We start from the raw sequence: 15,333 nt of genomic DNA, 5'->3' as shown, positions 1-15,333 counted from the left end.
TTTCAATCCCCTCAGCACCCTCTAAACCTTACTCCTCATCTATAATTCTCACAAATCAATAACAAGCCAACATGAATGACGAACACACTTATGAATGGGAAACCATCACAGCACAACTAAACATGATAAAACCAGTGAATGAGATTGAAATACAGGACGTGCTTGGCAAGAGCCTCGACAAACTAGAAAAATAGGAAGCATTCTACGAAATGTACGCGAAACATATGGGTTTCAGCACAAGGAAAGACGATGTATGGGGTTCTCATGGGGTCATTGTAATGCGGAGGTGGGTTTGTTGTTCCGAGGGTTCGAAAAAAATCGCATCACCGAACACACCAAGAAAAAAAAGACCTCATGATGTCACTAGAACCGGATGTCATGCAGCATTGCGTATTTTACTCACACAACCGTGTAACACTTGGAAATGCAAAGAGTTCAGCACAATACACAATCACGAGCTGGCTTCATCGAGTGAGGTACAATTTTTGAGATCATATAGAGTTGTGTCCGATGGGTTGCTTGCCCAAGTTAGGTCGATGAACTCCGCAGGAATTAAAACTGCCAACATAATGTCTCATGGTTCTTTGCAAAGTGGAGGTTACGAGAAAATGCCATGTCAACTTCGAGATGTGTACAACAGGGCTGCTGGTGCGAAGCGAGAAGAGAAGATAGAGACGGACTCAGAAGGGGCTCTGGGATTTCTTGATTGTCTCGCAGAGAAGGATCCTAATTTCTTCGTGGTCTATCAGGTTGACGAGGAGAATCGCTTGGCTAACTTATTCTGGGCAGATGGAAACTCACGCGTGGACTATGTAGCTTTGGGGGATGTACTAGGATTTAACACAACCTACATGACAAATGAGTACAATAAGCCCCTCACTGTTCTCATTGGCGTCAACCACCATTTCAACACATGCATCTTCGGCTTTGCTCTCCTCCTCCACGAGAAGCTTCCATCATATTCTTGGCTACTTCAAAAATTTCTAGAATGCCATGGAGATAAGAAGCCAAATGTTGTAGTTACTGACCAAGATGCGGCCATGAAACAGGCTATCGTTGAACACATGCCCGATGTTACGCACCGTCTCTGCGCTTGGCATCTCAATACAAATGCTTCGAAAAAGGTTAAAGATCCGATCTTCTTAAAAACTTTTAAGGATCTCATGTACAACTACTACGAGGAGGAAGAATTTGAAGCAAGATGGTTAGACGTCATCCAAACCCAACAACTAACAGATAATGAATGGTGTCAAACAACATTCGAGTCAAGACAACAATGGGCAGAAACTTATTTAAGGGGTTCATTCGTTGCAGGAATGAGAACCACACAATGTTGCGAATCCATCAACTCCGCTCTAAAAAAAATTTTAGAGAAGAATTATTGCTTGCGTGAATTTGTAACAACCATAGATATGATAGTCTCAAAGCTCAGATACAACGAGACTGCAAATGACTTCGAAAGCAGATGCACTCGACCTCACCCACCTAATCCTACATGCTTGACCACGTACTACAACCAATGTGCTGAATTCTACACAAGAACTATGTACCACAAGGTTGCTGAGCAACTTGATTTATAGAATAACTATTTTGTCATAAGTCAGGAGCAAGAAGGAGAGTGGCAGATATTCACCATTGGAAAGTTTCAGCATCCGGACGTCCAATACCGAGTTCATTACTGTGAAGGCCGACGAGTACTACACTGTAGTTGCTTGCTCTATGAAAGTCAAGGGTACCCTTGTAGACATTTATGGGCTACAATGAAAAGATTAAACATGAGAAGAATACCTAATTCTCTTCTCATGAAGCGATGGAGCAAATCCACAAAGACAAATCTCCACCTACATTTTAACCCGCCAGCACAACCACAACAGCACATTTACGAGATGGCTAGGTTTGGATCTCTCAGTTCACTGACTTATAACTTCACTTTCTATGCAGCAAAATCAGAGGACTCGTACAACCGTGCAAAGGAAGAGCTTGAACGGCTAACTCTAATGTTCAAGGAAGAATTTGACTTGAATTCCAATCTGGAAGGAGACACGCCACAACCTGGAAGATATCGTAGCAACCCCAACATTATTAAAGACCCCAAAGTTGTGAGAACAAAGGGTACGGGAAATACAAGGGAAGGACCAAACGGGGAGCAGATCCCAAGAAACTCAAGACATTGTCGCATTTGTCGCTCATCAGACCATGATTATCGACGGTGCCCAAATCGTCAACATAACACTGGATCTCAGGGGCAACAACCTCCAAACAATCAACCAACATCTGACTCATTCAATGACCACTCCAACGCGTATTTCCCGGAACCGCCTTCCTCCACACAAGAGTCTTACTATGGTCATTCTTATAACTAGCTACTTTTAGCCATTGTTGTTTTAACGTTTATGACTCTACTTATTGCTTCAAAAATTCTACATTTATATACTTCTTGTTATGTTTGGCGTGTTTAAGGTAATTTTCTCATCTTCACCAAATCTCAAAATTATTATTGACGAACAACTAAATTATGCCTAGGAAAAAAAAACTCAATCTTATAAGGTGAAAAAATATATTTTTGTGGTAATTTTTAATATACGAAATATTTACAATTAAAAAATTACACCAACTAAAAACTCAATGTATAACAACAAATAATTTCATCACTTAAAAAAAAATTTCTAAACAATATACTACGAAACGTAAATGAACGTACTCGGTACGTGAAATTTTGTACTCGGTACGTTATATTATGTACACTAATTTTACTAAACATCACGCAAAAACAAGTAATGTACACGGTACTCGATATAATGTACTTAATTACCATCCCACAAATACATATGATCCTATGAATGAAGGAAAATACCAAAATAGCCTCAATCCGACAACATGGACCCACTGCCTACAGTGTTTTCGTACCATCAACTGCCAGGAATAGTGAAGACTGCTGTACCTTTTTGTACTCTAACTAACACACACAGTACTATTTTGTACCTTTTTCGTACCTAACTATTTTTTAATTAAAAAAATAAACTCCCTACCGGTAACCACACCTACAACAACTGGTTACCACCAAAATTTCAAAAATTAAAAAACATTTAAAAGTACGGTGGGACCCACCTGCCGTACAACGGATTCCAATCCGTATTTTGCACATATGGGCACAAAATCTGCTGCCTATATTTTATTATATTATTATTTTGTTTCGAAAATAAATATTTTTTTATTTAATTATTTTTCGAAATTTAATTATTTAAAATTAAATAAATCCTACATCCAACTATCCAGCTAACCTTGTTGCAGGAGTATGTGTTTAGCTTGTTTGTAAGTTTTATAAAACCTATTATTGCTTGATTGCAAATAGCCATGGTTAACTTGTTGACAGATCCAATGATCTGATTTTAACTCATGGTTCCATTGGTCAAGTAAATAATTTGTAACAGGTAATTTTTTACAATCTTCTTTCATCTGTGTATGACCTAGCAACATGATAGGATCCATCCAAATTGTGTGCCTGTGTGAGCCTATATGTTTAATTTTGTTATAGATGCATATAGGTTGTTGTTGCTAAACAAAATATCATAGTTTTTGATAGATTTTATTAAGGCCCATTTAGTTTCGGGCCTATTCAATTAATAACAGTTGTTCATTTGAAGGTTAAATTCCTCTCTTTTGGGCCTTGTGTGAGAGTTGAGAGTCATAGAAGTGGGTACGACATACTGAACCCAGCACCCCCTCACATGAACTACCCCAATTGTGAAGGCCCATTTGCCTGATTCGAATAACTGTACTCGGTTAATTAAATTAGTTTAACCTAATAAAATTGATTAGCAACATAATTAATTTCATTTATTTTGAAATTAATTTAAGAAACCCATAGTTTAAAGAATTTTATTCTAAGCTAAACTATATGTATTTTCTTGTATTAAATTATATATAGAATTATAACCAACTAGATTCTTTCTGAAGCTTAATTTGAATTTTTCATTAAATATTCCTATTTAAGTTAAAAATTAGTTATCACTAACTAATCAACTTAAATTTGAATATCTTTTGAATTTCAATTTTCAAAATTAAGTTGAGGAATTTTAGGAATTGGTTATTAAGATTCTTTAGATATTTTTTAAGTTGATATTTTTTTCAAATATTAACTTAAAATGGAGTATTTTCAAATTAAGTGGTTACAACTTAATTTTAATTTAATTAAATCTAATTTGAAAGATATTTAAGTTGATTTTTTTTAGATTCTTCTAAAACAACTTAAACAAGATATTTTTAAATTTATTCCATTTTATTCGAATTTATTTTTCGAATTTAAATAATAATTAAAATTTAATTAAAGTTGATTTTTTATTTAAACCAACTTTAATTTGTAATTTTTCATTATTATAGTACGCAATAAATGATCAAATAAAATACATATTTTAAAATAATGAGCTTTAATCAAGAGACATTCGATCTCCGTTGTTGGTTTTACATAGCGTTTGTTTTAGTGAGTAATCCTCCCTAATGGAGGAACGTTAATTAGCAAGTTCGCACCGTTTAATCTCGAAAGATAAGTAGCTTTGTAAGTGTTTTATATGGTATGGATCACCCTAATGGTGGCGACCATATTTGACTTGCAAAATATGAAACAATGGTGGAAGCTCATAAGATAGAATTGCCTTGACTCTCGCCTAAACGGGACAACGCTGAATTCCAATCTTGATCGAATAAAAGGTTGCTAGAATGATTATCATTTTAGATGAGTTGACAACTCTATTCAATGGATGATGCTTTGACTCTCGCCTAAACGGGACACTGTATCAGTTTGTTGAAAACCTTGGAAAATAAACTATGTTAGATTTAGTATTTTTATATCATATGTGATTATTTCTTATTTTCTGAACATGTGTATGAATTTATGAACCAAAACCTTACTTCTGTTTTATTGATGTGTTGTAGTGCCAATATGAATAACCCTCACCCCGATTCTCTCCTAGTTAATATCTTAGCAAAAGAACTCTATAGTGTGAAAATGCATCCTGGTAGTTGCATAAACTCGCACCTGTTGATGATGAATCTGAAGTTCCAAAAGGCAAATCTACTAGGGATTGATTTATCAAGAGAACAGTGGGTCCAATTCATTCTTAATAGTCTTCCTCCGGAGTATAATGAATTTGTTGTTTCTTACATGATCAACAATTTCAACTCCTCCGACATGGACAAGCTCGAAGCAGAATTACGAGCCCATGAACGGAATCTGATTGCAATGGGACCTCTTGGGTTTGCAAATCTTATGAGGAAAAGGATTAAGCATGAAGGATCTAGCAAAGCTGCTTCTTCAAGTACAATTATCAGACATAATCTTCAATGTTCGAATTGTAATGAAAAGGGACATCAAGAAGAACGATGTCCCCGGCTTCTAAACAATTCAAACGAAGGTAATGTTTTTGTCTTTGAATCATGTGTTTTAGAGAACGACAAATCCGCTTGGATTGTTGATTTTGGGTCGACTAACCATGTATGTTCTTCACTGCAGCTGCTTAAAACTTGGGAAAATCTGCTTCCAAAAGAGTTAAAGCTTAAAGTTGGTAATGGCGAGTTAGTGTCGGTGAAAGCTAGAGGAAAAGCCCGCATCAAGTTTCAACAAAGATTTTTAATTTTAGAAAATGCTTTATTTATTCCAAACTTTAGTAGGAACTTCATTAGTGTCTCATGTTTGCAAACAAAATCTTGTATATTGAATTTTTTGAGTTCTAATTGTTCAATTTCTCGTAATGGATTTCAAATATGTGTTGCTACCATGGAACAAGGGCTTTATGTTTTAAGACAAAATACACAAATCTCACTAAACAGTGAACTTTTCAATGTAGCTAAACCTAGAAACCTCAAAAGAAAAGAGATTGATAATGATGATCAAACTTATCTATGGCATTTACGTTTAGGTCATATAGGCTTTGATAGACTCAATAGGCTAACCAAAGACGGTCCATTAAAAAATGTCGTCCTAGGTGAATTGCCAGTATACGAGTCCTGCCTTGAAGGAAAAATGACTAAACGTTCTTTCTCTGCAAAGGGAGAGCGTGCCAAACAACTCCTAGGGTTAGTGCATTCCGATGTCTGCGGACCTTTGAATGTAAAAGCCTGAGGTGGTTATGAGTATTTTGTCACTTTCATTGACGATTACTCTAGATATAGTTTTCTTTACCTAATGCAAAAGAAATCTGAAACGTTTGAAAAATTTCAAGAATTTCATGCTTTGGCTCAAAACCAATTAGATAAAACATTAAAGATCTTGCGAATTGATAGGGGTGGAGAATATATGGATATGCAGTTCAAAGATCATTTAATTGAACTTGGAATTGAATCCCAATACACTGCCCCAGGCACTCCACAACAAAATGGAGTTGCAGAAAGAAGAAATCGCACTCTTTTGGAAATAGTTGTTCCATCTAAAGCAGTCCCTAAGACACCCATCGAACTATGGAATGGTCGTACACCTAGTTTACGCCACTACAGAATTTGGGGGTGCCCTGCTCATGTCTTGATTAAAGAAAGAAGGCAAACTTGAATCACGAACTGAAGTGTGCATGTTTGTCGGAAATTCTAAAGAGACAAGGGGTGGACTATTTTATAGTCACAAGGATAACAAAGTGTTTGTTTCTACAAATGCTACTTTTCTTGAAGAGAACTATATTAAAGACAACAAACCGAAAAGTAAAGTTGTTTTAGAGGAAATGCTTTTAGATATAACTCCTTCCAATGTTCCGTCCTCTTCCACCCAAGAAGAGGACAATCCCACTCCCTCAGTCAAACCTACTGAGAAAACTACTACCAAAGTTCCTGTTCAGAAGATCACCGCTCCTCGTCGTAGTGGGAGGGTTTCAACAAAACCAGCTCGTTATGGCTTGGATGGTGAAATCAATATGGTCGTTGGTGACGGTATTGAAGATGACCCATTAACCTATAAACAATCAATGGCTAGTCCGAACGAAAACGATGGTCAGCCGGCATGGATTCAGAAATGGATTCCATGAAAAAGAACAAAGTCTGGGTGAAGCAGCCTATGTTCTTGGTATTCAGATTATCAGAAACTGGAAGAACAGATCTCTTGCTCTCTCTCTCAAACAACCTACATTGACAAAGTTTTAGAGAGATTCTCCATGAACAACACCAATGGGGCAAATATGCCTTCTAGATATGGTATTCGTCTATCTAAGGAACAGTCTCCTACTGATCCTCAAGAGATAGAGGACATGGCGAAAGTTCCCTATGCTTCTGCAGTTGGAAGTCTAATGTATGCAATGTTATGCACTAGACCTGACATCTGCTATGCAGTGGGAATCGTGAGCAGGTATCAGCCTAATCCAGGACAGGAACATTGGAATGCAGTTAAGTATATTCTGAAATACTTAAAGAGTACAAGGAATCTTGTGTTAGTCTACAAGGGTGGTGCTTTAAATCCCATAGGCTATACTGATTCAAATTTCCAGGCATGTCTTGAAGACAGGAAATCTAAATCTGGGATGGTGTTTACTCTTTCGGGTGGAGCAGTGGTTTGGAGAAGTGCAAAATAAACCGCGATATCGGACTCGACGATGGAATCTGGATACATAGCTGCAGCAGAAGTTGCTAAAGAGCTTGTATGGCTAAGAAAATTCTTCACCTGTATCGGTGTCGTGCCTGGAATGGAAAAGCCTCTGGTCCTACTTTGTGATAATAATGGAGCAATAGCCAACAGTAAGGAACCTCAAAGCCACAAGAGAAGCAAACACATAGAAAGAAAGTATCACATCATCAGAGAATATGTGGCAAGAGGGGATGTACTAGTAGAGAAAGTGGACACAGAAGACAACTTAGTTGATCCAATCACCAAAGTCTTGGCCATGACTGCATTTGGAAAGCACCGTCAGAATTTAGGATTAATTGATATGTACTGATTAGTTTTATATTAGTCCAAGTGGGAGTTTGTTGGGTTTTATGCCCTAAATAAAACTCCATTTCAATGTAATCCATTTTATTCAACATCAATAAAGAACAGAAGTATTTTTCATTCATTTGTGTATGTTTTGGTTCACCTTATCAATTGCTTGTCTATTTTATTTATAAATTCATCTGAAACCCTTTTCACATACTTGATCCTGTTTATTGTGTTGTCAACATATTGGAAAGTAAACATGACTATGTGAATAAAGATTCCTAGATTTATCAGACATAGGGTTTTACTTATATGATAATTTACAACAAAGATTACTTGCATTTGGAGAAATTCTATATTCTTTCCAGAGCATTGGTTAAAGTAAAGCTCAGGTTGGGTGCATGGAGTATGCATCGGAAGGGACCGATATTGAACTTTGACTTAGATTTATTAAACTTACCATAATATCTATTCAAGTCAATATAGCCTAGTTGATCCTAGATCAAATGATCTTAATCCTATTATGATTAGGCTCAATCTCAGGAGGTTATTCGTGTTCTTTGATTTGTTAGTTAAGCCTACTTTTGGGTCAGGGTGATACGTACATTTTGGGAACACGGTAGTGCAATTGAGTGGGAGCGCTAACATAAACATGGAATCTATAGCTTCTATCTGGCGAATCGTAAGTAAAGGATGATCTCCTTCGAGCTTGACCAAACGAAAATAAATAGTGGAGTACTCATTTCACATAAGCTGAAATATCATTTATACGGGGTTAAGTGTTTTTAGGATAAAATACATTGTAGGGTGTAACGGTAATGGTCTAGCTCCATGGCACCGAAAATGTATCAGTGTAGATCATTCATATAGAGGATCATTGATCAAATTAGGATTATAACAATAGATAACTAATGATGTCTCTATATGGTGGAACATATAGAGAATTCTATATACTGAGAGTCCAATTCTAAGTTCTATGTGTGGATTCAACGAAGAATTAATAAGTCAGTAAATTTAGGTTATAAATTCTTGATCTGCTTATTGGAAGTTCGGTTATATAGACCCATGGTCCCCCCACTAGTTGAGATAATATTGCTTGTAAGACTCATATAATTGGTTTTTATTAATCAATTATAATTCTCAAATTAGACTATGTCTATTTGTGAATTTTTTTTCACTAAGTAAGGGCGAAATTGTAAAGAAAGAGTTTTAAGGGCATATTTGTTAATTATGATACTTTGTATGGTTCAATTAATAAATATGATAAATGACAATATTATTTAATAATTATTTATAGTTATTAAATAGTTAGAATTGGTATTTAAATGGTTGAATTAGAAAATTGGGGTTTTTGAGAAAATGAGATGCAGAAATGATAAAACTGCAAAATTGCAAAAAGTGAGGCCCAAATCCATATTGCCTAGGCCGACCACTTTTATAGGGTTTATCATCTGATATTTTCATTATTTTAATGCCAAATAATTCAAACCTAACCCTAGCGGAATGCTATAAATAGATAGTGAAGGCTTCAGGAAATTTACACTTAACTTTCACACTTTCATTCAGAGAAAAACCTGAGCCTTCTCTTTCTAAAACCCTAGCTGCCACTTTAAACTCTCTTCTTCCCTCTTGAATTTCGAACCACTTAGTGATTAGAGTAGTGCCCACACACAGCAAGTGATACCTCAATCATAGTGAGGAAGATCGTGAAGAAAGACATTCAACAAGAAGGAGTTTCAGCACTAAAGAAGGAGAGAAAGAGATCTAGGTTCAGATCTTGATAATACTCTGCGACAGAAAGGATACAAGGATTAGAGATCTGAATGGAAGGAGACATTTAATTCCGCTGCACCCAATGTAAGGTTTCTAATACTTTATATGTGTTTATTTCATAATCGTTTTAGAAGTTCATATTTAGGGTGTTAATCAACATACTTGTGAGTAGATCTAAGATCCTGGTAAAGTAATTTCCAACACATATGCCATAGATTTAAAAAAATATGTGGTTGTATCTTTTGATGACTTAGGTTTAGTTACATCAAAGAGTTCTTAGAATAGTGCAAGTGGATTCTGGTCACAGAATACTAAACTCATATCCTATACTAACATACAGTTTGAATCCGTTGATAGAAAATGGTTATTAAACACTTGTGAAAGTGTAACTGTATAATGAGTAATTCTTTCTTGGACCACCACTACTAATTTAACTCTTAGTCTGATTTGCCCAAACAAGTAGGAGATTTTTAAGATTGAGGATTTATATCATTTTGGGATAGAATTTCGGGAATATAATCATATGCGTCATTTAATTTCTTAAGAGAAAATATAGAATGACATGAAATGATTTATAGACCATTCATCCAATGATATGGTATATAGCTAATTCGAAATGAATAAGCTAAGACGAATTAGGATAATTTTGTTTTTTAAATAAGAATCCAATGATGCTTCGATTAGCGAGAGACAAAGTAATCTTATTTATAAAATCTTCTTGTTTCATATTTTAAATACTAGTCTAAGGTGTCATCAATTGATGAACAGCTAGATGTTGCATTTACAATATTTATCTTTCGAGAACTAACACTATTGTGTTTGTCTAATGTTGACAATCCATTAGGGATTTATCTCATTAGAACAACAAACCAAGTTAGACCAACAATGAAGATTCGAAATTAAACTAAAATTTAATAACAGAAAATAACATGGTTCAATATAAATTCACACACAATTCAGAAATTATTAAACATATAGCAAGTAGGAATGACAAGTGAAAATACTAAAACATACAATCCTAAATAATTTCCAAGGTCTTCAACAAACTAATATCAGTGTCCCGTTTAGGCGAGAGTCAGTGATACCATCCATTGAATAGAGTTGTCAGCTCATCTAAAATGATAAACATTCTAGCAACCTTTTATTCGATCAAGATTGGAACCCAGCGTTGTCCCGTTTAGGCGAGAGTCAAGGCTATTCTATCTTATGAGCTTCTACCATTGTTTCATATTTTGTAAGTCAAATACAGTCGCCACCATTAGGGAGATCAATACTAATATAAAACACTTACAAATATACTTGTAACACCCTAACTAGCATAGGCTTGTTTACGTGATTTTTAAACGTACTGTGCAGCTCGTTGCTAATCAACGAGGTTTATGGAAATCGTGATTAATTAAAATTTTGCTTATTTAATTAAATACTTGTAATATTCCATACAAAATACTTTGGGGATCCCATTTAGAAAATACTTTACAAAAAGTTTACTATTTATTACAAAATACTTGTCGCCCAGCGACTAACTACAGAAGCCCTGATGTCCCGAGGATCGTACGCTCCAGGCCTAACCGCCCCGACATGTACAATCTTCATCGGCTCGTACTGACGGTTCCTCAGCTTTGCCCTTGCCCTTACCTACACATAAACATAGCACTGTGAGTAGACAGACTTAGTAAGAAAAGCATAAATCATAAAACATACATAAATCCCGAGTTATGATCAGACGCCCATACCCCTGACCACAACCCTAATCCCCGTGTCCCACACGGTACTGAGTCTCGAACGTTCGTACGACGGTACTTTTGACAAAGTAACAACCTATACTCGGTACACTGGTCATACTCCAGCCGCTAGTCATACTCTAGCCTTACCGATGTGTTACAGTATCAGCCTATACTCGGTACACTAGTCATACTCTAGCTGCTAGTCATACTCTAGCCTTACCGATGTGATACAGTCAAACAGTACAGTACCATCGACCATAATATCAGCCATATACTCGGTACGCTAGTCATACTCTAGCCGTACCGATGTGATACTGTCGAATGGTACGAAGCCAACATACATATATAATGTAATCTAGCGGGCTTCCTAACATGCACGCTAAATATGTAAATACATATGCATACTGTTGTACTAATCTTACCTCGATTCCTAATTCAAGTGTGCCGGTCAACCTGAGTGGAATGAACTGCTCGGCGAATTACAGGCTCCTAAACCATAATAATCACAACACTAATAAGTGACACGCTAAATCACTTCCCGGGGCCTTAAACTAGAAACTAAAAGTTTCCCTATCAATAAAAAGCATGGAAATACCCTAAACAACACAAAAATGGGAAGAACTAGGGTTCCCAATTTTTCCCCAACCGGTAGACCGATTCTACAACCGGAATTCCGGTTCTGGGAGGAACCCAGAACACCAACCGGAATTCCGATTCCTACAGGCTATGCTGAACCGGAATTTCGGTTCAATGCAGGAAATTTTAAAAATTTCACTACTCATGCAATTCAACCCCAAACCATATCAAACTTTCCACACTTGCTCTAAATACCCCAAAGAACATTCTCAAAGCATCAAAACAACCCTACACCCTCAGAATCAAAAACCACCATTGATGAGTCAAGCTTGAGTTCAAAACTCAAAGCTTGCTCATCCAATTAAATAGCTAACAAAACCTGCTCAATTTAACATATATCAACATAATATAACCCCAGAAAACAAACCCAAGCACAAATAGCAATCACAGCAACTAATTTCTCATTTTACCATAAAAACTATAGTTTTGAGTCAAAAATTCCAAACTTGAACAAAAGTAACTAGCATGCATCAAAACCTATCCTATTTCACTCAATTAAACTTTTTTAAGCTATAGAAAACAACAACAACAACTAACAGCAACTACAATACCAAATTCACCAAGCATGCAATTATTTTTCTTCAAAAATCTAGAACACATAAAGAAGGTTTCAAGAACCATACCTCCTTAGCTTGAGATCACTACCAACTAGCTGAAATAACAAGAATTACAGAGCAAAAATCCCAGCCCTAGCAGCCCAAATCAAAACCGAAAGAGAGAGAGAGAGAGAGAGAGAGTTGTTGAGAGAAAATGCAAACTTGCTTTCTTCTTTCCAATTTTTGAATAAAATGAGTTATAAAATTTATTTTTCCTTATTTGTTTCACCCAAAGCAAAATAGAAAATCAGATTACTTAACATATCTTAAAAATCCATAAAAGACAAATCTCATAAAGGCAAATGACTATTTTGCCCTTCCAACACTAAAAGGGGTAAAAGAGGACATAAGGGTATTTTGCGGAAACTCTAAATTCCCGACTAGTCTTGACATTCCTAATGTCTAAATAAACTGTCCCAATATACTAAAATACTAAATTATGATTCCACTGATCCATACACCGCGTTCCATGTTGTCTGGCACCGAAAAAATGCAAAATTATGAAATTTCACTATATGACATAAAAATACATTCTGAATTCAAATATAACAACATAAATAATTATTTAAATATCTATAAATAATTTTCATAATTAAATCTTAATTAACTGCTAATTTCCAAATTTAAGCTAAGCGGTCTTTACAACTATTCCCCCCTTAAAAGGATTTCGTCCCCGAAATCTAACCTGAACAACTCTGGATATTGAGCTCTCATGTCTGATTCTAGTTCCCAGGTGGCTTCCTCCACCTTGTTGTTTCTTTAGAGTACCTTGACCAACGCTATGGTCTTATTCCGAAGGACTTTATCCTTTCTATCCAGGATCTGAACTGGCTGTTCTTCATATGTCATGTCTGGCTGTAGCTCAAGGTCCTCATCACTAAGTATATGAGTAGGGTCTGAAACGTATTTTCTCAACATAGAGACATGGAATACGTTGTGAACTGCTGAAAGAGCTGGAGGCAACGCTAACCGATATGCCACCTGACCAACCTTCTCGAGAATCTCAAAAGGTCCTGTAAACCTAGGGCATAACTTGCCTCTTTTCCCGCAACGTTTGATCCCCTTCATTAGAGATACTCGTAAAAACACATGGTCCCCTACTTGGAACTCAACATCTCTGTGTTTCGGATCTACATAACTCTTTTGTCTACTCTGAGAGGCAAGCATTCTAGCTTTAATTTTCTCAATTGCCTCATTGGTCCGCTGCACTGACTCTGGACCTAGGTATTTCTTTTCCCCTGTCTCATCCCAATGAATGGGAGACCTACACTTCCTGCCGTATAAAAACTCATAGGGAGCCATCCCTATCGTACTCTGATAAATGTTGTTGTATGAAAATTCTATCAACGGTAGATATTTATTCCAAGAGCCTTCAAAATCCATAACACAGGCTCGTAACATGTCCTCCAATATCTGAATCGTCCTTTCGGACTGCCCATCTGTCTGAGGATGGAATGCTGTACTGAATTTCAGTTTTGTACCCAGTGCTCGTTGCAAACTCTGCCAAAACTTGGAGGTGAACTTCGTATCTCTATCTGAAACTATAGACTTTGGTACCCCGTGAAGCCTTACTATCTCTTTAACATACAATTCTGCCAACTGGTCCACTGAGTAGGTTGTTCTAACAGGCAGAAAATGAGCAGACTTCGTGAATCGATCCACCACAACCCAGATGGAGTCGAACAAACCTGTGGTTCTAGGTAACCAACCACGAAGTCCATCGTGATATCCTCCCACTTCCATTCAGGTAGGGTTAAAGGCTGTAACAACCCTGCTGGTCTTTGATGTTCAGCCTTAATCTGCTGACAGGTTAGGCATCTCGATACGAATTCTACAAAATTCTTTTTCATACCGCTCCACCAGAAGTAAGGTTTAAGATCCTGATACATCTTGGTGGTGCCGGGATGCAAGGAATATGGGGTAGAATGAGCCTCCTCGAAGATTTCATTTCTGAGTTCCACACTATCTGGAACACAAACCCTAGCTTTATACAATAGCATCCCGTTGTCTGACACTGAAAAATCCCTGGCTTGACCAGCTGAAACCTCATCTCTGATTTTTACTAACTCTAGATCAGTCATCTGAGCGACTTTAATTCTTTCTAACAGATCAAATTGCAGCGTCAAGTTGTGAAGCTTGCCTACCACAAACTCAATGCTAGATCAGACCATGTACTCTGCTAACTGAGGTGAGATCTGAATCATGCTAGCTATCTGCCCGGGGCCTTTCCTGCTCAAGGCATCGGCCACTACATTGGCCTTCCCGGGGTGATAAAGAATCTCACAATCGTAATCCTTCACTAACTCAAACCAACGTCTCTGTCTCATGTTCAAATCTTTTTGAGTAAAGACGTATTTGAGACTTTTGTGGTCGGTATAAATTTCACACATTTCTCCATAAAGGTAATGCCGCCAGATCTTCAACGCTAAAACTACCGCGGCCAATTCTAGGTCATGAGTCGGGTATCGCAGTTCATAATCCTTAAACTGACTGGAGGCATAAGCGATAACCCGATCAGCTTACATCAGTACACACCCCATACCCTGTCTGGATGCATCGCAATAAACCACAAACTTTTCTTTGTCAGAAGGCAAAGCTAGCACTGGAGCTGTAATCAATCTCTGTTTCAGCTCCTGAAAACTAGCTTCGCATTTATCTGACCACACAAACCGCTGATTCTTCTTGGTATGCTCGGTTAAGGGTGTTGAGATCTTAG

General features: G+C 36.9%; 1 protein-coding gene across 1 annotated transcript; it reads left to right on the top strand.

Annotated features, from left to right (window-relative positions):
* Positions 1-209: 209 nt before the first annotated feature.
* Positions 210-1,580, top strand: LOC133034527 (protein FAR1-RELATED SEQUENCE 5-like). Its single transcript, XM_061109628.1, has one exon. It carries the CDS (start codon positions 210-212, stop codon positions 1,578-1,580), a length of 1,371 nt encoding a protein of 456 aa, XP_060965611.1.
* The last annotated feature ends 13,753 nt before the right edge of the window (positions 1,581-15,333 follow it).

This window comes from Cannabis sativa, chromosome 2 (assembly GCF_029168945.1).
Source record: "Cannabis sativa cultivar Pink pepper isolate KNU-18-1 chromosome 2, ASM2916894v1, whole genome shotgun sequence".
NCBI classification, from domain to species: domain Eukaryota; kingdom Viridiplantae; phylum Streptophyta; class Magnoliopsida; order Rosales; family Cannabaceae; genus Cannabis; species Cannabis sativa.
The sequence above is the reverse complement of the archived record's forward strand: the minus strand, read 5'-3'. Positions and strand labels throughout refer to the sequence as shown.

Coding starts and splice junctions, on each gene's coding strand:
- LOC133034527 (XM_061109628.1), top strand. CDS start 210: ATGTACGCGAAACATATGGGTTTCAGCACAAGGAAAGACGATGTATGG.